Below are 24,727 nucleotides of genomic sequence, written 5' to 3' on the forward strand. Positions count from 1 at the left end.
TATGTTGATGAACCACTACAAAAAGTTTTTATCTAATTTTGGGGTCTATTTTACTACTACTTTGTGCTTAATTAGGTAGACATTACCCACTATTGAAGAATACTTGACATTACTCCAAGTAGATTTTACTCACCAAGACAAGATATATTGGAGAGATCAGAAAATAAAACACCGTAATAGGCTATCTCGATTGCTGGATATCTTAATCCCGGAGGTGGACCAACAACTAGATTAGAAAATTATTGATAAGATGATGGATGTCGCACAAGTCTTGCAAGAATCTAAGATGATAGATGTCGTACGAGAATAGAAAATCATTAATAAGATGATAGATATCGCACGAGATTAGAAAATCATTCATTATTCAGAAAGTATATTCAATCTCATTGATTATTGTCAAATAAGTATAAAATTATTAGATAGACTCTTTTTTATTAAATCAATTGTAGCATGAGACTAAAAAATCATTGATAAGTTGATGGGCGTCGCACAAGATTAGAAAATCATTTATTATTTAGAAAAGTAAACTCAATTTCATTAATTATTGCTAAACAAGTATAAAATTAGTAGATAGATTCTTTTTATTACATCAATTGTAAGAGTAACAAATGAAGTAAAGACAATAATAATAATTTTACCACATTTATATTTATAAATTTTTGAAAAAATTGAAGAACAATGGCTATGGTTCAAGCAACAAAGAAGAAAGAATTGGGGAAGAAGAGAGAAGATAACAAAAAACAGAATAATAGGTGCAGCGCACCATTACATTAAAACATCAACTATTAAATAGTTGATTTTTAAAGCTCGATCTTCTCTTCTTTTATAAACCTTTCATTTTGTTTTTGCCACTACACAAAATAAAAATGCACGATTTACTTTGGTTTTTATTTTGTAAAATAAATATAACCTTCTTTATTGATTCAATCTTTGTAATTTCGGTCATGATTGCAAAAGATCACGAATTCTCATGTGTTTGGGGAAATTCGAGTTTCGCATTTGTTTTTATTTGATTATGAATAGAAAGATAGTTGGAGCTAGAATAAGGTTAATCGTCTGTAGTTGAGTTTCCATTTCGTTCTTTCTTCTTCGATTCCAAAGAATATGCTATATTTGAAGCAGCCAAGCTCCATTTTATGCAAAGGAGGACTAATTGTGGTTTGGCAATAATAAGGTAATTTCATAATAAGTTTTGGAGATTTTCTCTCAACGAAAACAAATAATTTAAGCAAAAAAACAATAGTTTACATAGTTATCAATATTATATAATATTAATCGTTTACATATGTATTAATAAAATTATGAAAGGAAGTGACAAATGTAATGAAAAATATTAATCAAAATATTTTTTTTTGAAAAGTAGATTTTATTATCCTTACAACTAGTATGCAATAATAGTCTCGAGCTGAAGTTGCTAGAGACTCCCATTGGCATGAAGACCGATTTTGTAAAAGAAAAACTATACAAAAGGAAAGGGACTAGATAGTGATTGGATTTTGATTGGAAAGAAAGAATTATGAATGGAAATGATAAGTATAATGAAAACTATTGATCAAAAGATTGATGGAGGGATTGAACAGTGAAGATAAATGTAATGAAAAGTATTAATGGAATGGATTTGAAGCTAAGAAAATAGATGGTTAAAACATTGAACCATGAAAATTAGATGAATACCTGTAAAGGAGGAAAATACAATCAATTAAGCATAAAATAAATGATAGTAATGGAAGTTATATTACATGAAATTTATGACAACCAAATACTATAATACTAATCATCTAAAGAAGCAAAAGGAGATATAAATACACAATCACAATAGCAATAAAAGCATCTCAAAGTTGCCATTACTGAGAAGAAAGCAATACAAGGTCACAACAATACTAAAAGCTTATCCAAATTGACTTTTATGTAAAGCGACTAGATCTCCCCAGTCCAAGCAACGTTATCTAAAAGCATGATCTTTTTTTGTGCTGCAATTGTGTATATTGGAGCACCGTTGGCAGCATTGGCAGAGCTAGAACATTTGCCAGAGGGAGACCAAACAGAAAGAGATATTAACCAGTTAAAGAGAACTTTATATATAATTCAATTATCACTCATATAAAAGATCAAATAAAATTCAAAAAATATTGAATATATAAAAAAAATACACATTAATAGTAATGATGGTGTGATTTATATATATGACTAAATAAAACTATAAAGGAGTCTCTCTCACTCTTTGCACGTAAGAGTGGAAGAAAAAATAATTTTTTAAACTCAAATAAATTACCTTTTTACTCTGTGTGTTCTAACTCTCTTCTTATTTTCTATTTACCTTTTAAATTGTTAATTAACATATTAGGTTATTCGATTAAATTATTGAGATGTAATAAGTTATAATAAGCTATTAGGTTGGATTGTTAAGATATAATATGTTATGATAAGCATATATTTGTATTAAACCTTAATGGATTTGGATTAGTAGACTCACTTTTATTTTTTAGAAAAATTTGATAGGTTTAACATATTAGTTTAGAATTTATTTGTTGGGCTTAACTAGTAATATGCTAACCATAATGACTCTGATTTTATCAAACAGTTTGAATAACAAAACTAATTATTAAAAAAAAATTATTTTGAGAGTCATAAAATATGTATATAATAAATAAAATTGTATTGAAAGAAATACAATTATTTCATTCTATCAATTGTATGTATATTATTATTATTTAAAGTTTACAACATAAATGAAAAAATGAATTGGTTATTCTAAATAAAAAATGATATATTGATGAAATTCTAAGTAACAGTGTAACACTACAACTGATATTTGAGAATTATATAATAATTTATTTATTTTTAAAGATTAAAATTATAGAAAATAAAATCCACATAATAGAAAAAGGAAAAATATGACAAATAGAAGATAGAATCCACATATGACATAATAAAAGAAAAGAAAAATAATAGGATTGATGGTTCGTAGAAATTTGTGAAAAAAAAATCTATAGAGATTTAGAAGATACGAGTAATGGAATAGAAATAAATAAATATAAATGATAATTATATAAATTGAAAGAAAAAATTAAAAAAACTTTAAATTGAGTCAAGTATATGAAATTATTTTGTTATTATTTATTTGCATTAATTATTAATGAAAAAATTATTAGGGGACCATTAAGAGAATTTATATCGTATATAAAATTTTTTTTAAATTTTAGGGGGGCCATCTATAAGGATGCTCCGCCCCTGGTTGCCAGCATTTTCTTCAACTTGAAAGATAATTTTATCACCCGGCTTGACGCTTTTAGCACTAACATACTTACACCAACCTCCTTGAAAAACAAGTTTAGGATAATCTTCGCTTTCTCTTCTAATATAATATCCAAAGTATCATGGGCCAGAAAAGGTATAGTCCGTCCTCCTTCATACTGGGGCAGATGCTCCATGAAGTCAGTAGGAATTGCCATTTGCTTCTTAACATCAACCTCTGTGATATTTCTCAAAGAATGCCATAGCTAAAAAAGAACACTAGAGTGAACTCACTTTAGCTGAATAATTAAGAATGATTTGCCACTCTAGGGCAAATACCCCCACCCTGTCCCACCTATTTATAGTGTTATACGATCCATCGTTGTCGCAAGAATCTTATTGATGATTATGCTTTTAGATAGTCCAACTCTTTGAGAAATGTCATTTCATATCGTACGACACAACTTCTATAGTTACAAAGCATGTGTTCGTTTGCATGCACCATAAAGTTTGAGATATATACCAACAGCGCAGAATTGAAAGGGAATACGTCCAACGAAGGCTTTTGAACTTTTGCATTCAATATTATATAAGTTTCATTTTGTTTTATTATTAGGCCATAATCTTTAGACATTTCAAAAAACTTCCAATTATCTATGTCCCATGTCGAAATTCATCTACACTTCATTAGAAATGAGCTTAAACTCAACAGTTAAGATTCCTTAAAAGTATTTAATATTTTTTACTTTTATTTATTTGATTACGTTATCTTATAATTAATAAAAAGATAAATAATACATTCACTCGAATTAATTATAAAAGAATATATCTTACAACAACAATTAATTATCGGGAAAATTTGGTTGAAAATTTTCTCATTATTTCTGTATTATGTTAGGCTTTGAAAGGGTGAAACCTAAGCATACCGAAAAAAGAATGAACAATGAAGAGGTAACACTTCCTATTTTAGTTTTGAATTTTAATAGAAAAGCAAACAATTACGTAATAATGTGCCCAAAAAATATCATTATAGCTTGAAAACTTAATTATACTAATTGTATTAAACTTAGTTTGAACGCAAAAAGTGTGAGAGATACATAGAGATGGAGAGGGCCCCCATACTGACCATATAATTGGTTATAGGTCCTGCATGTGACCTTATACATTATATAAACACATTTAGCTTTCATTTTCACCTTTTTTATAAACAAAGGCGAGAAGCAACTTGCAAGGTTAAATGGGAACTTTGTTTTTATTGCATTTCAACAGTATCTCACCACATATTTACTTTTTGTCTTGAAATATAAAGTTTGAAATGGGGCATGATGCCAAATCCAACTCTTCTAGAACAAATGAATATTCCCTGAGCTACATCCATCATTTTCACAAACTTTTGGAGCACCAACTTGATGGCTTAACCACTCTCTTTAAAGATTTAGCGATACCCAAAAGAATCGTTAATATCCCAAACTTATTTAATTAGTTTGCTGTACAATTATATATATATACTAAATATACAAACCATATTTTTAATTGCCCAAACCCACATATAGCTCTCATATATAGGTACTATTTGTTCAAGCAGCAATTTATCAATTACCTTAATGATCGTGTGATCTTATCCATATATTTGCTTTCATGTGTTCCTAGTCAACAAGTCCAATATTATAAGCATTTACCAAATGGAAGCGTACGTTCAAGTAAATTAATGCAACCTGTAGCATATTATTCAAAGCTGCTTTGACCCTTTTTGGCGTATGATTTAATATAAAAAATTCTTTTGGAACATTCTCTAATCTAGGTAGGTATTGGTAAAATACTTTTTTATATCAGATTATATAAGTCTGAAAAAGCAGTATAGATCATTAATTATTCATGATTAGAATTATCTTTTTTACTTGTGTACGTGATTTTAAGTTGTATACGTATCATAAATAATAACTCTCTATTATTTCATAAGTCTTATTTTGTTTATGTTGCGATCCAAACTCCAGACATTTAACGTGAAACTGTTGAATATCACACATCACATGTCACATCTCTTTTATTTTTTTATTTTTTGGGGGTGCATTTTTAATGAAATTGAGCGTTTACATGTTTCTATGAAGTGCAAATTATGCGCACCATGGAGCATAAATCAATGCTTATTTTATCAACTTGATAAATATGCATAAAATAAGCATAAAAGCAGTAAATAATTAATGAATTAATGAAAATGAAGATGCGGATGCAGAAGAAAGAAAACAGAAAGCATAAAATAAGTAGCAATAAAAGTTACATTAACAGTACATGAAATTTATCACTAATACAATAGTAATTTAAAGAAGCACAAAAGAAGGTACAAACATATACTTAGTTAAAAACACAACAATAACAACAACAACAAGAAAGCAAATCCAAACATACACATAAAAGTAACTAGAACTCCGGCCCCCAAATAGCCTGACCAAAGAGTTTGTACACTCTCTTTTGTGCAGCAATTGTATAACGTGGAACACCGGCAGCATCTCGTTCCATTCGAAAGATGATTTGATCACCGGCGATGAGTCTCTTAGCAAGGACAAACTTATGCCAGTCTCCCTGGAAAACAGGCTTGGGATGGCTTTCTCCACCTCTGATGTAATATCCGAAATTCTCCCACACCTGTCCGGACACATCCACCACTGGAAAATAAAGTGTATACCCTCCTCTATGAGGTGGCAGATGCTGGACAAAGTCACTCGGGATGGCCATCTGTTTTTTAGCATCCACGTCTCCGAGTACCTTGCAAAAGGATGCCATAGCTGAGAACAACACTAGTAAGAGATGCAGCTAGCTCACTGAGCTGAATACAACAATGAGTTCTTGCTTCTCTAGACATGCCCCCTGCCCATTATATATATAGACTCTGAAAAGTTATAACTTTCACACGAAATTATTCTTAGTGCTTATTTGACTTGTCTTTTTTTCAGCTTATTTATCTTTTAAAAGTAAAAATCAAGCCAAACATAAATTGTGAAAAACTTTTAAAAAATAGTTTTTTTTTACAGAATAAAATTTTAAAAAAAAAACCTCTAAGAAAAGCTCCTGTGAGGAGCTTTTTTTCTTCTTTTTTTAAAAATACTGGAAAATTTTTATTTTTATTTTAAAAATATCCTCAATTGTTAAAAATAATTACAATATTATCTTTTCAAAAAAAAAATACCCTCTACAATAATTTTAACCAAAATAATAACTTATAAAAAGAAATTTATCAAATAACTTTAACTTAACTTTAAAAGCTATTACTTTTCATAAAAGCTTTATAATAAATTTTAAGTTAAAAAAAAGTCAAACCAAACAGACTCTTATTCTTATCCGTGATTAAGCTTTTATTCAAGTGAGGAATTACAAAATTTTGAACATTAGACTTTAGGACAATATGTTGTTGTGATGTTAGCTGTGTCAATTCATGGTACAACTTGCCATTAAAAAAGTTCAGATACCATGGCAGGATCGAGCTTTTTTGATCCGGTGAATATACGAAAGGCGTTGGATTGAGTTGCAACCAATCTATTTTGAGTAGCAGGCTTGCTTTGGTCAAATGTACAACAAATTTCACTTTCACTACTGTTTATGCCACGAGGGTATCTCTGCATCCAAGTTTGCAACAAATTTAATTCTACCCATCATGGTCCCACGTTCGTCCACCAGTGCTGGGTGTTGGGCACCATTGTCTTGCACGAGCTCGCACGAGACTAGAAGATCGATCATTGACTATTCAGAAAGTATATTATTCACTAATCATATGAATCTTTTATGCTTCTTGCTATACTCTTCTTTTCTCTTTTCTACACGATCATTGTCATATCTCCTAATCATATACTACTATGCTTCGCAAAGTCCACAAATGCGGCTGCTTGCCCTGATTTATGGAGCGATTGGCAGAAACGAGCGAGCCATGCCGTTCAATCAGCTCAGACTCTTAACACAAAGACCAAGTCCAACGACATCGCCAAGTACCAAGCAATTACTTAATGCGCAACAAAAATTACTATCATTGCATTACTTAATTCTTAACAAGTGATTGAGGATACCCGTTAATAGAATTTTTTAAAAAAATCATAATTTACTACACCCCCGTTTTACCATATCATTATAAATGTGATTCACGTTTACAAACAGAGAAAACCCAATTATCACCGAAAGATGAGGAAGCAAATCATGCCATGTAAATGATTAAGGAAACTGAGTTAGGTACAACTTGATTACCCTACGATTTGGATTGGTCCAACTATGGCGCAATGATTATTAGAGATTGGTTTTTTATGAGAATATATAGTACATAATTAAATGAAAACGAATATTCTTTTATTAATAGTAAATGATCATGTAACTGTTTCTAAAATAACTAGAATACAATAATTAATTACCAACATCCTGATTAATTATATGATCAATAAAATGACAGAGAATTACTATTTAATTTGCTTTGGGGAGACTAAAATCAGGGCCAAGAAACAGCCGTTAAGATGTGGAAACAATGCCGAGCCTTGTATAATGCGCCCATTATTGGTGTTAAAGGTCTTGAATCTCTTGGCCTTCTTCCTTTCACTTTTACCGGAAGCAATGCGAGGACCAGGCTGATCAGCAGGCATTTCGACGTCCGAAATCGGATCCGTAGCGGCAACACTCGAACACATGATCATGAAATTGGTGAGCAACGCAAATTCAACAGCCATGACCACCAAAAAGCTGAAACCAAAGACGTGTTGCACGATGTAATAATACCCCGAAAGGTCATCGGTCTCATTGCTTTGGCCCTTCACAGCCCTGTCCGCCATATAATTTCTAGTCTGCCAAAATAAAATTCCAGCCAACACTGCAGATAAGCAACATGCAGTACCTATAATGGTAGGGAAAAACCAAGCTGGAGCTTCAATTTCTGTTTCCTCTTCCTCTTCATCACCACCCAAGCCAACTTTCTCCTCCATTTGAAAAAGCAATATAATACAGAATGTAACGATAAAGTAAAGAAGAAACACACAACATATATATGCAGTAGAATGTTGTTATCAAATGACACAGATAATGAAGAACCGAGTTCTGTTTTTGGTACAAGAAACAGGGGCAAACAGAGAGCTTCTACTTCGTGGTTCAGACTCATACATACTTTTCATTACTAGTCATTCAATATATACAATGAGTCATTAAAAGCATAAACAAGAGAGTACACTTGTTAAAACTATCTAAACGAGTTTTACATCAGATTGAGAGTCTCTCATGCAAAATAGCACGTAGTAGATATAACATCTGCATGTTAAACAGATAAGTAGCCACACGTCAAAAGGTCAACAAAAGCATAAAGTCAGCAAGCATTATACACAACACTCTCCCTTAATGCTTGCACGTCGCACCATTTACTTGTTCCACAATAATTGGAACCCTGATTTGCTCAAAGACCTTGTCATTATGTCTGGGAGCTGATCATCAGATAAACAATGAAGGATACTAATATCTCCATTCTTTTGTGCCTCTCTGAGAGCATGGTATTTGACACCAATGTGCTTTGTCCTGCCGCGAAAGACAGGATTCTTAGCAATGGCAATTGCTGACTTATTATCAACATAAAGTTTGGTTGCTCTCATTGCAAGATCTTAAGGATTTTCCTAATCCAGATGACTTGATTGGCTGCTGCGGCAGCTGAAATATATTCAACTTCTGCAAACGATTGTGCGACAATTTCTTGCTTCCGAGAGTTCCATGAAAAGGTGCTATTTCCCAAAGAGTGTAGCCAGATGTGCTTTTACAATCATCTACACAGCCGGCCGAATCACTATCAGAGAAGCCAATTAATTCAATTGATTTGAGCCTGTAAAGAGAAGACCAAAATCTGTTGTACCTTTTAAATACCTTAAGATCCTTTTGGCAGCAGTAAAATGGTCTCGACAAGGCTGCTGCATGAATCTTGAGAGGTAACTAACAGAGAACATTAGTTCGGGACGTGTAGCACATATAGACAACCTATGAGGCTTCTATACTCAGAAGGATCATTAATGAATGTCAAGAAATATTTGCTCCCACTTAGAGAACCTTCACTCAACTATCCTGCCACATCAGGATGCACCAAGTCTAACTTGTCTTTGGCTCTGTTGATACTTGTCGAGGGATAAGATTTCCTGGTCAATTTTCCAAATTGACAAGTCTTGCAAACTGATTCAACATCATCAAGCTTTGGCAGCTTCTCTAACACACCAGCTGAACTAATCTGTTTCAGAGAAGTATAGTTAAAATGAACCAACCTACGGTGCCACAAATGAGTCACATTCGAAGCAATTTTTGTAGCTTGTATGCACAAGTGATCCCAGTTAATTGGGAAACACTTGTTCTTCAAAGGAACTGTCATGAGATAGGCATCTGTAGGTTCATAAATGGTACAGCATTTATCTTTAAACAACAAAATATAATCATCATCAACCATCTGACCCACACTTAACAAATTCTGTGTTATTTCAGGTACTAAAAGAACATCAAAATCATAGCTGGCACCGGAGAGAGTTTGAATCACAACTAACCCTTTTCCTTTTGCTTGCAAATACACACCGTTCCCAATCTACACTCTTGAACGGTAATGATTGTCAAGTTCAATGAATAAAGCTTCATTCGGGGTCATGTGGTCAGAAGAACCACTGTTCAGGAACAATTGGTTAGCATCAATGGCATTTACATCATCAGATTGCACCATGAATAAGACTTCTTCTTCTGCTACATCTACTTTATCTACTGGTTTTTGTACTTTAGCTTGAATCTCAGCCTTATTCTTGCGTACCCTTTGAACATGTCCCAACTGGTTGCAACTTCTACACCTTACATTGGTTCTAAACCAACAACTGGCCTCGGCATGACCCTTTCTTTTACAATGAGAACAGAGTTGCCCTTTCCCTTCCTTCTGCTGGTTTCTATTCCCTGATTGAACCCCTTTCCCTTTCTCCTCTTGTTCATCTGAATCCTTCCTCATGCTTGACTCTCCCACCGTTTTCCTTTCATTCTCGAAAATTGGGCATTTTCAGTGATGCTGTCACTCCTCATAACTCTCCTTTGCTCTGCAGCTTGGAGAGCATAAGTAACATCAGAGAGCGATAATTTGGAGAGTTCCTTTGATCCTTCTAGAGAGGCTATTGTTGACTCAAACCTCTCTGGTAAGGATACAAGAGCCTTTTAAACGACTTGTCTCTCAGATAAATCTTCTACCAATGATCTACTCTGATTCACTACCCGCATGAGTTTGTTGATATAATCTTTAACTTTCTCTAAATCCTTCATTCTCAAAATCTCAAACTCCCCGGTTAAGTTCATAATTTGCATCTCTTTAGTTCTTTCTGAACCTTGAAATTGATCGTAAGTCTGTTCCAAGCATCCTTAGCTGTTCAACAACCCATTATTCTCACAAACATTGCATCTGTAATAGCTCCTTGGATGTATGACAATGCACGATGGCGTTTTGCAACTTCTTCATTGTACTGCTCGATTTGAGCAGCCGTTGCATTCTCTTTCAAGGCGGGAACATCATGTCCTGATTCAGCTGCTTCCCAAAGGTCATGACCTCGATGATAGAACTCCATCTTGACATACCAAATTGCATAATTCTCTTCATTAAACGCCATGGAGCTTGATGACTGAAGGTAGTGTTAGAAGTTAAAGTCATGGTGATAAACTAACTTGCAGTTGGTTTGTTGAGAAAGTGTTTTGGGTTCTTTCATTAATAAAGTCTCTTAAGCACTTAACATGGTTCTGATACCATGTTATCAAATGACACAGATAATGAAGAACCAAGTTCTGTTTTTGGTACAAGAAACAGGGGCAAACAGAGAGCTTCTATTTCATGGTTCAGACTCATACAATGCTTTTCATTACAAGTCATTCAATATATACAATGAGTCATTAAAAGCATAAACAAGAGAGTACGCTTGTTAAAACCAACTAAACTAGTGGTACATTAGATTGAGAGTCTGTCATGCAAAGTAGCACGTAGTAGATATAACATCTGCATGTCAAACAGATAAGTAGCCACACGTCAAAAGGTCAACAAAAGCATAAAGTCAGCAAGCATTACACAGAACAAAAATTACATGTTTCGGTCCTAGTTTCGCTTCATTATTATTGCCATCATTTTGCTCATTTTCCATTCTCGATGGAACACCTATTGTTTTCAACCAAACCAAGTGAGTAAAATGGGTCTGAGCCCAGCAAGCAGATAAAAATAGATAGAACCCCACTCTCCCGATGAATCGTTTTCGTTCGATAAGGTGACAAGTGTTGGAGGTATTCTTTGCTGACCTTACCCTGAAAAAATATAAATGGAAAAAGTTGAAATTCACTATAAACGTTGCATATATAAGCTATGTTGCTCTCACTTCTCGTCTTCAAACAATGCTTATGTGCTTGATCATTATGTCTTATACATACCCGACGAATATGAATATACAGAAATCTGAGTATACTGATTTCAAACACTCACCTAAGTTTGATATACCATTGATTAGAGTTCAGGAGTCTTAACAATTTAGTATTGAGCACAAGTACCTCGGCAGGGGTTGGGGGCGACGACTCTTTGTGAGTCATTTTGGTCACTGCTATCGGAAGAAGAAAGGTTGGGAGGCTGTTGAAACAAATAATCTGATCTCTAATGGTACTGAAAGACTGGAATCAACACTCCTTTCACTCTGTTTTCGATTTGTGTTCTATTCTTTGGCGGGCCAAAGCGCCTTTAATTTGACTAGGTAAGCACTTTCATTTAGATAGAGATTTGGTAGTTTAATTTTATTTATCAATAGATGATTAAATTTGTTGGGCAAATATCTTCTCTGCTTACTCTCAAACAATCTAGGATTAAAATTTGTCCATATTATTTTGTTTTGGTCTACCAAACAGATTCATTTTTAAATAATTTATTCATTTTAATTAATCACATTTTATTATTTATGATTAAATCCTATTCCATCCTAATTTTTTAAAGTTAATTATGCATTATCATAATTGTATTTTAACTAGCTTTAATAAATACATATTCTGGGAAAGTAATTTTTGGGAATCGGGATTTATATGTAATACTTTTTAATCTAATTTTTCCTTTTTTATTTGTTTTACTTTTGCAATTGTTTCTTATTCTAAACAAATATAGCTATATAAATTTCTTTTTTTTATTTGCAGATCTTTATTTTTAATTTTCTGATCTGATTTGATTTGATTTTCCTGGTTTTTTTATTATGAAGAAAAATTAAGCAACACTCAAACATTTAGTGTATTGGTTGGTGTATAATTCTCTACTTAAAAAATAAAATTCAAATCTCTCTTTTTTTCAATTATAAAAAAAATAAAAAATTAAGCAACAAGATTCTTTAGAGATTTTTCAATTTGTGGGCTTGAAGACAAACTATTTAACACTGAATTAGGTCACCAACCCATTTATCCTATTGGGCCATACCTTTAAGGCGTAACGAGAACCAAAATTAAAACCTAATAAAATAAAAATAAACAAAAATATGAAATTAAAATTAAAATTACTGATGAGAATAAATTCCAGACAAATATGGTATTTATAATATCTATTAAATTTTAGTTGTAAGTTAATTTAATAACACATTAATCACCTTAGAATAGCGTAGTAGACATCTCCACTCCTTTTATTAGTGGAGAGGATCCTTATCTAAGTTTAATTAAATAAATGGTGATTGAGATAGATATAAATTCTTTTGATTTAAAGTGAACTTCTGTCATATACAAAATTAAAAAAAAAAAGGTGAATTCTTAATTTTTTTTACCATATCATTATAGATGTGATTCACGTTTACAAACAGAAAGAACCCAATTATCACCAAAAGATGAGGAAGCAAATCATGCCATGTAAGTGATTAAGGAAGCTGAGTTAGGTCCAACTTGATTACTCTAGGATTTGGATTTTGGGTTTGTGCCTTTATCCAACAAAGGCAGATTGCAGCAATGATTTTTTTTTTTTTTTGAAAAGGAGATCAATTTATATTTTTATCAATCATGGCAAGCAAAATCCTATTACATAATATAATAATAAATCTCTAATATCTAAAGGAAGATTATTATAAACTACAAATCTTTCTTCAACAACGAAACTCTTGTTAGTCACATAATCAGCTACTCTTGCCTTCAACAATGAAACTCTTGTTAGCCATATAATCAACTACTCTGTTGCTTTCTCTGAAAACATGTCGTGTAACCACTTCCCGAAGAAGACTATGGATTGCATTGAAGAAGACAATGGATTGTTTGAACCAAGTCTGAATTAGGAAAGGGTGAGCTAATGGAGTACTAATAGCTTGGACTACTAAATTGTTGTCAACTTGTAGATCAATTTTTCTGTAACCCAAGTCCCATGCGAAACTTAGACTTTTGTAAACACCCCAAAGCTCTGCTTTTTAATTTGAGCATTTATCAAAATATTTATTCTAACCGAATGTGTATCCAATGCCCAGCTTTTATTAGAGATTGGTTGTTTATGAGAATATATAGTATGTTCAATGAAAATGAACTTGTGTAAATTGTAATCTTTCATTAATAGCAAATCATGTCACCTCTCCTAAAATAATTAGAGTAATTAATTACCGACATCTTGATTAATTTTATGATTAATAAAATGACAGAGAATTATTATTAAAAGATGATCAAATTTATAAGGAAAAATATCTTCTCTATTCTAAATTTAATTTAAATTTAGATTGAGATAAATTGGTACTTTAATTTGGGTAAGCTATGTGTCATCTTTCTAGCTTTTTTTAATTTTAGTCCAACATTCAATTTTATTTTTTATTGTTTTTGTTGGTTAAATTATGCAATTAGTTCCTGCAAGTTCGTAAAGTGGTGGATTTAGTTCTTATATAATAATTTGTAAAATTGAGTAACTATTTTTTTAAAAATTGACAATTTCAATTTAATTGTTAACAATGTTATTTTTTCTTTTGGTTATTTATGTTGACATGACATTTTCTTATTGATATCACATTAAATATGATAATTTGTTAATGATGATATGACATTTTCTTGTCTATTTCACTGTCAAGCCCGATGTTATAAAATACTTTCCATGTCATTCATATGATTGACAATATGCTTGCATACTTGGAAAGCCCCGAAAGAAAAATCGTTAAAAGACGACAATGTACCAAATGGTACAATTAAGTTAATTTAAGTCTCGAACTAGATCAAATAGAGAATTTAAAATGAAATTAAGAATATTAAAGTCCCAGAATGGTTTAATATGGTGATTTGGAGTTCGATGATTAATTTGGAGTGAAACCGGAATTTTCACTGTCTAGGGGCAAAATAGTCATTTGCCACCTAGGGACACAATGGAAATTTTTAGAAAAAAAAATTTTTTTGGCCCCATTTGACTTATTGGAGTATAATTTGAGGGTTTGGCAGTGAAAAAGTTTAATTCCAGTGATTTCTAGAGTGTAGGGGCAAAATCATAATTTTGCCACCCGCGGACAAAATTTGAGATTTTGAGAGAATTTAGATCAAATTTGACAAATTGGAGAATGGTATAAGGGATGAAAAATATGTCTATGGGCAATTTTTCAGTTTTTGGGGCAAAAATGTAATTTTTGACTTTTACGGGGGCAAAAGTGTAAATTTCAAAAGTTACTCCACCAAGACTTTGGATAAGTCTGAGAATTTTATCTAATCTATGGATATGTGGGACAAGTGTATGGTGAAAATTTGGAAACAAATGGATGGCTAGAATTTAAGGAATTAATAAAACATTAAAAAAAATAATATTATATTATTTTAGCCTTTAAAAAGGTAAAAATTCCGGAATTCTCATCTTCTTCAGCTGTCCAAACCAGGGGAGAAAAGGGGGAAAAAAACAAATAAGAACCCTACCTGAAAATTTGAGGAAAATCAAGAGAAATCAAGAAATCAAGCATTGAAAAGGTAAATTTCATTGATTTTCCTTGTGATTTTCACTACCCATATATTTTTTTCTCATTTCCATGCAAAATTAGAAAGTGGGTATGGACACCCATGCTGGCCAAACCTCCATGGATGAGTTTTGAGCTTGATTTTTGGTTGATTTTAATTGAATTAAGTGATTTTAGTTAAGTTATATTGAAATATAGCAAAAATAAGCTAGAGATATAATTTTCTCCCATTGAAACCCATTATGCTGAATTTTCTAGGGAAATATTGGCTGCTGATCTTGATGTTTATTTGAGGAATTATGATGAAAATGATGAATTATGAGCCTAGAAAAATAATGAGAATTTTCGGAGCAAAAATACAAATTTTTACCCACTAAGGGTATTTTCGTAATTTGCTATCGAGACTGATAATTTGCACCACACTGAGGGACATTAAGTCAATTTGGGTGCAATTGAGGTATAGAAACTGAAAAAAATTAATTTGGAGTTTAAACGGACGCGTATATCGATTTATCGGGTAAAAGACCGAAATAGGCTAACACCGCATTTAGGCAAAAATTTAGACATTTTTGCATTCCATATCAAGCATTAGTAGTCTAACTTAGTTTAATTTCAATTTAGTACCAATGTGGTGAATTTCTGGATTTTGTATTGTGTCAAGGTGGTGAGTCCTCCGATAAAGGCAAAGAAATTGCACCTGAGGACTAGTAGTCCGAGTATTTCAAAAATCCCCACTCTAGACACGGTGAGTAACCTTACCATCATTTTAATTATCTAAAGTATGTTTTTATTTGGTTTTGGTGAATTTTATGAAAATGAGTTCAAATGGTAAATTTTTATATTTTGTAAACAAAATGAGTTTAAATGAAAATATTTTATAAATTATCTTGAAACGAAATAACGATTTTGAAAATAGAGTAATTGGAGACCACTGATATGTTGTAAATTTAAAATTGAATTAATGGCTTATGTTATTATATTGGCATGACTGTCTGGGCTGTGTTTTTTATGAATTGTATGAATTACTTTATTTTACCCTTGCAGGCTGGGTAGTAATATATTAGCCCTGTCATGCTATCAAAATTTTATTGTATGGTGGGTTTGACCTGCTGCAGTGGGCTGGGTTCTGTGGACTAGCCTATTAGAGGGGCACGGAATCCTGTTATACTTTTACCTCGGTTGGAGAGGCGAGTAGGGTAACTCCCAAGGTATAACTTTTAGAGTTCACTTCACGCCAAACTACCACGTGAAGGGGAACTCGGCCAACGCCAAGGAAAGGCTATGTTTTCAAAATAAAAACATGACTTTCTAATAGCCTTGGCGGACTCAGTTGGGATAGCCCTCGGCCAAGGTATCCCAGATAACTGAGTATGATAATAATTTTTGGCATGAGCCAAGCTTTTTAAGAAATTCATAAGCCATACTGATTACTTGCTTTAAATAAATTGATTTCATTTGGTTGAAATAAGTTGAAAGATGATAAATTACAGTTTGATGAAATGTTTTAATAGTCTCCTTTTACTCGACTTTAGATATTTTGAGTGATGTTTGTTTACTCACTGGGATTTTATAATCTCATCACCCTCATTTTCACCCATTTCAGGCTCAGAATAGATTGTAGATAACTGATATCGGCGATGATTAAATATGACCCAGAACCTCCCTCAAGCCCATGACAATCGCCGCGACGTCTCGATTGATACTCATTATCCGAAATGCCAACCGGAACTCGCAAGGCTTACATATCAGTTTCTTTCCTTTCCTGTGAGAAATCGTTGTTAAATATCAAGTTTTTAGAGAATATACACTATTTTAGATCAAAAACAATCAAAATAAAATTTTCGTCACACAGGGGTATTTTGATCATTTTTTCTCAAAAATTTTGAAACTGGATAAAACGTAATATACAAGTACAAAACACATAATTCATATTCAAAATGAGTTTAAAAGTCTAAAATCTTCATTTAAAACGAAATTACGGTTATTTGAATATAATAAGAAAATAAAAGAAATATTAAGGGAAATATTCTATTTTCTTATAAAACAATATTTATAGAGTTATACGTGAATAATTTTTATAGCGTAAAAGATAAATAAATTTATACATACTGAAATACAGTAAGCCAAAATATTTAATTTAATTTACAATAACAAGAGGGCCCCCGAATAAACAAAAGTAAAGAAGACTGTGAACCTACGGTTTGGAAAATGCAGATCCAATGGTAGTCCTCGATGAGATCAATTATCTACAGTCTATACTGAACCTGAAATGGGTGGAAAGGAGGGTGGTGAGATTATAAAATCCCAATGAGTAAACAGACATTATCATAAATATCTAAAGGCGAGTAAAATGGAGGCAAATTTATACAACAAATTTCAACCCATTTCATAATATTTCCAATTTATTTCTTAAACCATAAAATATTTGTAATTTACCAAAACAGTTGTTAAGGCTTATGTCTTTGATTAAAACAAGGCTCAAGCCAAAACTAATCCTCGGGGATACCTTGGCCGAGGCATCTAACTGAGTCCGCCAAGGGTGTTAAAATATTTACACGTGAAACACATTTTTATTTTTAAAACTAGTCGTTCCTTAGCGTTGGCCAAGTTACACATTCACGTGGGGGTTCGACGTGAAGTGAGCTCTAATACTACCCGGGAGTTACCCTCCTCGCCTCTACAACCGGAGTAACTATATAACTGGGTTTACCGTGCCCCTCTAATAGGTAGTCCACGGAAACCCGTCATTGCAGTGACTAACCCACCAATTTTAATAAAATTTTGACAGTATAACGTGACTTTTATTTTTTTATCCAGCCTGCATAGTAAAAACAACTTACATAAATTTTCCAATGCACTCACAAAATATAGCCACATATACTTATTTCTCATAAGCCATTCCTAGGAAAATATATATTTTTCAAGTCAATTTACAGCCTCCAATTACTAAATTTCATAATTAATACAATATATTTTTATTTGTCACATTTATTCCTAAAACATCAAAAATCCCGTTTTAATCTTGTTTTCATTTCATAAAATACATAAAGGGCATTTAAAAATAAACTCTAGATAATTTACAATAATAATAAGTTTACTCACCGTTTGTACAAACTAAAAGCTTTCTAAGCGCCCCGATCACTACTCGTCGGGTACGACTTTTTTACCTTTTCCGGAAGGCTCTCCTCCTAGACACATTACAAAAATTTACACAATTCATCACATTGATGCTAAATCACTATATAATTAACTTAAATCCTATACTAATGCATGGTATGAAATGCAATAGCCTAAACTGATTTAAACGCGGTATTAACCTATTTTTGACACTTTGCCCGATAAATTGCTAACGTGCTCCATTTTAACTCTAAATCATCCCATTCTCTCTCCAACATTTCTAACCATTAAATATCAGCCAATAACCTTCTAAAAACAACAAAATCAGCTCACTCCCTTCCTTGGAAAATTCGGTCAAAAATGGGATATTAACTCGGTAAATTTTCTACTTTGTTTTTCTATCACATTTAATCATTTTTCATCATTTTCTCTTCATTTCTCTTAGAATAAATTTCAGATCATCATCATTGTACCTCATTACAGATTCAGCCAAGGGTGGGTATAGTGAAAATTTCATGCTTTCTTGCCCAATTTAATTTCTATACACATTTAATTAACTAAAACTACCAATTTAACTAAAAATCAAAACCTAAAAATTCCAAAATCTCTCCCCTAGAATTTCATCCAGCCCTTGATATCACTTTTTGATCTCTCTCCTCAAGCATGCTAAATGGAAATAAAGGCTTAGGAAAGGTAGAAATCAAGCTAAAGTCGAAAAATCTTACCGTTAGACGCGTAAACAGTCGAAAACCGCGAATTCTCCTTTGAATTTTCTTGTTTCTCTTTGGTTTTTCATTTTTTCTTCCTTTCCTCTCTATTTCCTCTCTTGTTCTTCCTTATGGCCGGCCAGCACTTAAAATGGGGTTTAAATGGGCTGCCTTTTCATTAAAATAATATTATATATATTTTTTTAAAATGCCACGTGTCACTTTCCCATTAACCCATTTTTAAAATTTCATCCATTTGTTTCCAAATTTTCACCATACACTTGTCCCATATATTCATAGCTTAGATAAAATTCTCAGACTTATCCAAAGTCTCGGTGGAGTAATTTTTGAAATTTACACTTTTACCCCCGTAAAAGTGAAAAATTACATTTTTGCCCAAAAAATTGAAAAATTGCCCGTAGACATATTTTTCATCCCTTATACTCATACCATTCTCCAATTTGTCAAATTTGATCTAAATTCTCTCAAAATCTCAAATTTTATCCTCGGGTGGTAAAATTACGATTTTTGCCCCTACACTCCAAAAATCACCAGAATTAAACTTTTTCACTTTCTATCATTAAATTATACTCCAAATAGTTAATCTTGGTCAAAAATTTCACTTCATGATCAAATTATTATCTTAGGTGGCAAAAGGATGATTTTTGCCCCTGAACATCAAAATTTTTTATTTTACCCCAAATGAACCCTCGAACTCCGAACAATCATTTTTAGTCATTCCTTGACTATAAAATATTAAATTTCATCTTACAATTCCTATTTGAACTAGTTCGAGGTTAAATCAACTCAAGTGTACCATTAGATACAATATCGAGTGTCGTCTATTCTTAAGTGCTTTTCCTAGCATAATAACATGCTACTCAGTGCATGTATGTCATGATATGTGTTTATAGGGTCAGGTTTTATAGTATGAAATATGTATTTAGCCTTGAAAGGCTGTGAATTACAACAATTGCTATATCATGTTATTGAATTTTATTGTGTGGTGGGTTTAGCTTGCTGCAGTGTCCGGATTTTGTGGACTAGCCTATTAGAGGGGCACGGAATCCGGATATATATATATGTACCTCAGTTGAAGAGGCGCGTAAGGCATCTCCTGAGGTATGGACGGAGTTCACGTCACGCCGAACCACCTCGTGATGATGAACTTCGCTAACGCTAAGGAATGGTTGTGTTTTTCAAACTAAAAATATGTTTTACGTGTATACGAAACTTTTTAACAGGCTTGGCGGGCTCGAGTGTACGCCTCTGATCAATGTGTCATCGAGTACTATTTGATGGCACGAGCCAAATATTTATGGAAGTCATAAGCCTTAATGAGAAATTAAATGAAATACAACCGTTTGCATGGGTTAGGATAAATTTTCAAATTGTGAAATACTTAAAAATGATGGGATATTTTAATTGTCCCTTTTTACTCGGCTTTAGCTTATTTAAATGATGTTTGTTTACTCACTGGGATTTTATAATCTCACCACCCTTCTTTCCACCCATTTCAGGCTCAGAGTAGGTTGTAGATAACTGATTCCATCGAGGCCTTCTATTGGACTTGCGTCCTCCGAACTGTAGGTTCACCGTTTTCCTTACTTCTAGTCATTCGTGGGCCCGCTGGATATTGTAAATTAAATTAAATTAATTTAAATGCATTGGTTTACTGTGTCACAATATGAATGAAATTATTTTACTTTTATGTTACAAAAAGTATTTACGTATAACTCTAAAATTACTGTTTATAAGAAAATAAAATATTTTATTATATATTTTGTTTTATCTTCTTATTATATTCAAATAATTATAATTTCATTTTAAATAAAGGTTTTAGATGCCTAAGCTTATTTTTAATTGTGAATTATGCGATTGGTACTTGTTTACTACATTTTTAACTGGTTTTAACATTTTCAGTGGAAAATGACCAAAATGCCCTTGTGAGACAAAAATTTTTATTTTATCAATTTTAAGTTGAAAATAGCTCAAAATCCTTTAAAACATAAAATTTGGCAACGGTTACTCACCGGGGGAAATGAGAAACTGATATTAAGCATTACGGGGTTCCGGTTGACATTCCGAGAGATGAGTGCCCATCGGGGCATCACGGCGGTTGTCACGGGCTCGAGGGGAGTTTCAGGTCATGACATCATCTCCCGACCTTATGAGCTCAGGTATGTAGCCATTATCACATAATTCAAATGATGCAACGCCCTCTGAAATTTCAAAGCTGTATCCAACATCAAAAAAATAGAATTCCATCTAGTGCTCACATTTAAATACAATAAACACTTGCTCTCAACTCCTGCACTAACAGCACACTCTTTAAACTTGACTAATCTAGTAGGGGATTGTCCAATATATCTCACTGCCCCTCTAACACGAGCAATTGAGGTATTCATATCCTTCAATCCATCAGAGACCATAAGATTCACAATATGAGCAATGCATCTCCCATGAAAAAATCTACCCCCTAAGATACTAGTTCCAGCAACATTATATTTTTTTTTCAAATGCCCTACTGCATGTCGTGACGTGCGGGTCCGGGAACCCGTCCGCCAGACGCGGGGCGAAAATTAAAATCGCAAGGTGTGGGAGTCGCCACCAATCTTTTTTATCTAGGTGTGATTGGTCACCTATTAACCCGATTCTTAATCGACGAAGTCCTAAATTAATTTTAGGTCCATTGAAAGAACGAGAACTGGTCCACGTTTTAGAGATGGGTTCGGGAGTGCGGTTACGCACGGAGAAGGGTTAGCACCTCCGTGACGCCGGTTCTACGAACGGTACCATTCAATCTTAAGTTATCTTAATATAGCCTTTTCTTAGTTTAATCCCTATTTCATTAATTAAATTTTTTATTGAATTGTCAGACTGAGTTATTCACTTGGTCTTACGTATGCATATGATGCAAGCGTAGAATGATGTCGTGACTTGTTTATTTTAAATGATGGAGTCGGTAATCTTTTATTGGAAAATTATTCGAAGACTATCCCAACGCTTTGGTAAAGTCTCGAAATTCTCCTCACCTAGAGATATCCCCGAAAGAACTCGTCTCTACGAGCTCCTCGGGGAAATCCCATCATCGGGATTTCCGCGCCATTTGCAAAATAAGAGTGGCATGCAATGACATTATAAAAGGATGGTATGTACATGTACGCGTTTATTGATTATTTAAAAATTTTGATTATTTGTTATTTATTATTTTTTATTTATATATATACTTTATTTTTTTGGTCTTCTATTTAAATCCATATTTGTTGTTGGTCAATTTTTTTTACTTGATTACAAAGCTTATCTAATAAATAATTAATTAATTTTTAAACGATTGGATTAACTTTATTTAGTAATATTTATTTAAATTAATTCGAATGTAACAAAATTTTCCTACATATATTATTTTTTAACCATGACTATTTGACTTAACGGGTATTGGAGTTTAGAGTTCGGACTTATCCCGACGCTTCGGTGAAAATCCGTCTCGAACTTTGCACCCAAAAAAAATTCACTTAAAAAAAAGCAACTCTTTGCCTTTCTTAAGTGAAATTTTTCCAATAATCATTTTATTTTTTCATTCATTTTTTATATATTTTTATATTCGTATCATGTATTTTTGTATGTATATTATATTTACAACTATCTAAATATATTTATAATATAACTATTTCTTTCTCTTTTTTTATTTTATTTTTCGCATTTACTTACTCTTGTTATCGTTATTATTATTATTTAATTATTTATTTGATTTCTTAAATATATTTTTTCTTATTTATTATTTTATAAATACATTTATAATTTTTGTAAAAACTATATTGAATGTTAATAAAATTAATACTAATAATATAATAACTCAAATAATATAAAATACAAAACTTACCTAATTTTGAGTCCGACGAAATCCAGGTGAATTCAAGAGCCCACACTTTTTTTCTTGTCTTGTTTCTTGGTCAACTTGCATTGTCTTCTTTTTTATTTTCCTTTTCTTTCTTTTTTCCTTTCTTTCCTTTCTTTCCTTTCTTTCTCTTTTTTCTTTTTCTCTTTCTTTTCTTCTCCCTCCCCGCGGGTCCCCCTTCTCTTTTTTCTTTTTCTTCTTCCTTCCTTTCTTTCTCTTTCTCCTTCTTCTCCCCGTTGGCTTCTTCTTTCTTTCTTTCTCCTTCTCTTTCTCTCCTTTCTCCCCGCGGGTCCCCCTTCTCTTTTTTCTTCTTCTTCTTTCTTCCTTTCTTTCTCCTTCTCCTTCTTCTCCCCGTTGGCCTCTTCTTTCTTTCTTTCTCCCTTGCCGACCTCTCACCTCTCTCTCTTCTTCTTCTTTTTTTCTTTTGCTTGCCTTTTTTTTTGTTTTTTTTTCCCCTGTGGCTAACTACTGGTGATTTTTGGTTTTTTCGTCTCCTCATCTTCTTTGCAGGTTGCAGGTGGATTTAAAGAGCCGGGTTGTCCAATTTTTTGGACAACCCGGCGAGGGGGGTTCTGGCACCCCCTGGAGTTGGTGGTCAGAGCCTCCCCCCCATCACGCGTAGTGGGTGGGGGATGGGAAGGCGAAAGGATGGCTGGGCGTACGCCCCACCATCCCCATTTTTTTTTTAATATTATTATTATTTTTTTATTTATTTAATTTAATTTAATTATTATTATATATTTTTTATTTAGGTGTCTACACTGCAACATCATTTGAACTAGCATTATCAATAGTGATAGAAAAAATCTTTTGGATCCCCCAATCCCCTAAACATTTACTAATTGCCTTACCCATGGCCTCACCTTTGTGACTAATGATCGGACAAACATTCAAAATTTTTTTATGCAACTTCCAATCATTATCAATAAAATGGGTAGTTAGACACATATAATTAATTCTTTGAATCGAAGTCCATATGTTAGTGGTGAGACACATTCTACTAGGACATGATCTTAACAATCTTCTCATTCGAGTTTTTTCATTAGTATAAACCTTATAGCAATCCTTAGCAATAGTCCATCGTGAAGGTATACGAAATCTAGGACATGCTTCGTTTATATGTCTCTTATATCCATCATTTTCCACAAACTTAAAAGGTAATTCATCTAAAATAATCATCTCAGCTAAACTCCTCCTAACTGCCTCTTGATCAAACTTTCAACTACCCAACCCATCCCCTTCCGAAGCAAAAACTAATTCCATCTGCCTTTTCTCCTCACTATCATGCACCAATTTCAACTTAGGACAAACTTTAATATGATTTTTTAAAGAAGATGTTCCATTCTTTTTTGTATCAGCATACAATTCTTTACCATAATGAGAACATTTAGCTTTCTTATTACCTTTCTTATCAACAAATTTGGTGAAGTGATCCCACACAACCGATGTAGATTGAGACGGCTCCCTTTGCTTCCGCACCTTGCTTACAACTTCACATGTTTGTTGGGGTCGGTAGAACTAGCAGTTACATGAGGTGTGGATATTGATGGTGTTGGTGTTGGTGTATCATTAATTGCGAAATTTGTTTCCTCATTAGTTGTCATCTACAAAAAAAAAATGTAATACCCAAATATTAATTTCAATATTTAATTCTAACATATTGCCAATCATTTTAATTAAAAATCCAAATAATAATTCTAAACATTAATTCTCAAATATAATTCTTAATGTTTAATTCTAACATATTACCAACCATTTTAATTAAAAATGAACCTAGATTATTTGTTTATTTGTTCATTTATTTTGCCAACCCTGTGAAACACATGCACTTCAACTACCAGTTGCCAGCATCATTTTAAGTT

General features: G+C 32.6%; 2 protein-coding genes across 2 annotated transcripts in view; both read right to left on the reverse strand.

Annotated features, from left to right (window-relative positions):
- LOC148761577 (uncharacterized) overlaps positions 1–22,936 on the reverse strand; it is an 88,289-nt gene extending 65,353 nt beyond the window's left edge. Inside the window, exon 1 of the mRNA XM_088808645.1 lies at positions 22,851–22,936. The gene's annotated coding sequence lies outside the window, so the exon portion shown is untranslated. The remainder of the gene's footprint in view (positions 1–22,850) is intronic.
- On the reverse strand, positions 9,296–10,210 carry LOC148761578 (uncharacterized). Its single transcript, XM_088808646.1, has 2 exons — positions 9,812–10,210; positions 9,296–9,694 (listed from the first exon to the last, which is right to left on the reverse strand). Exons 1-2 carry the CDS (start codon positions 10,208–10,210, stop codon positions 9,296–9,298), a joined length of 798 nt encoding a protein of 265 aa, XP_088664772.1.
- Positions 22,937–24,727: the final 1,791 nt, after the last annotated feature.

Source organism: Theobroma cacao, chromosome 7, assembly GCF_053813885.1.
Source record: "Theobroma cacao isolate CCN51 chromosome 7, ASM5381388v1, whole genome shotgun sequence".
In the NCBI taxonomy this organism is placed as follows: Eukaryota; Viridiplantae; Streptophyta; class Magnoliopsida; order Malvales; family Malvaceae; genus Theobroma; species Theobroma cacao.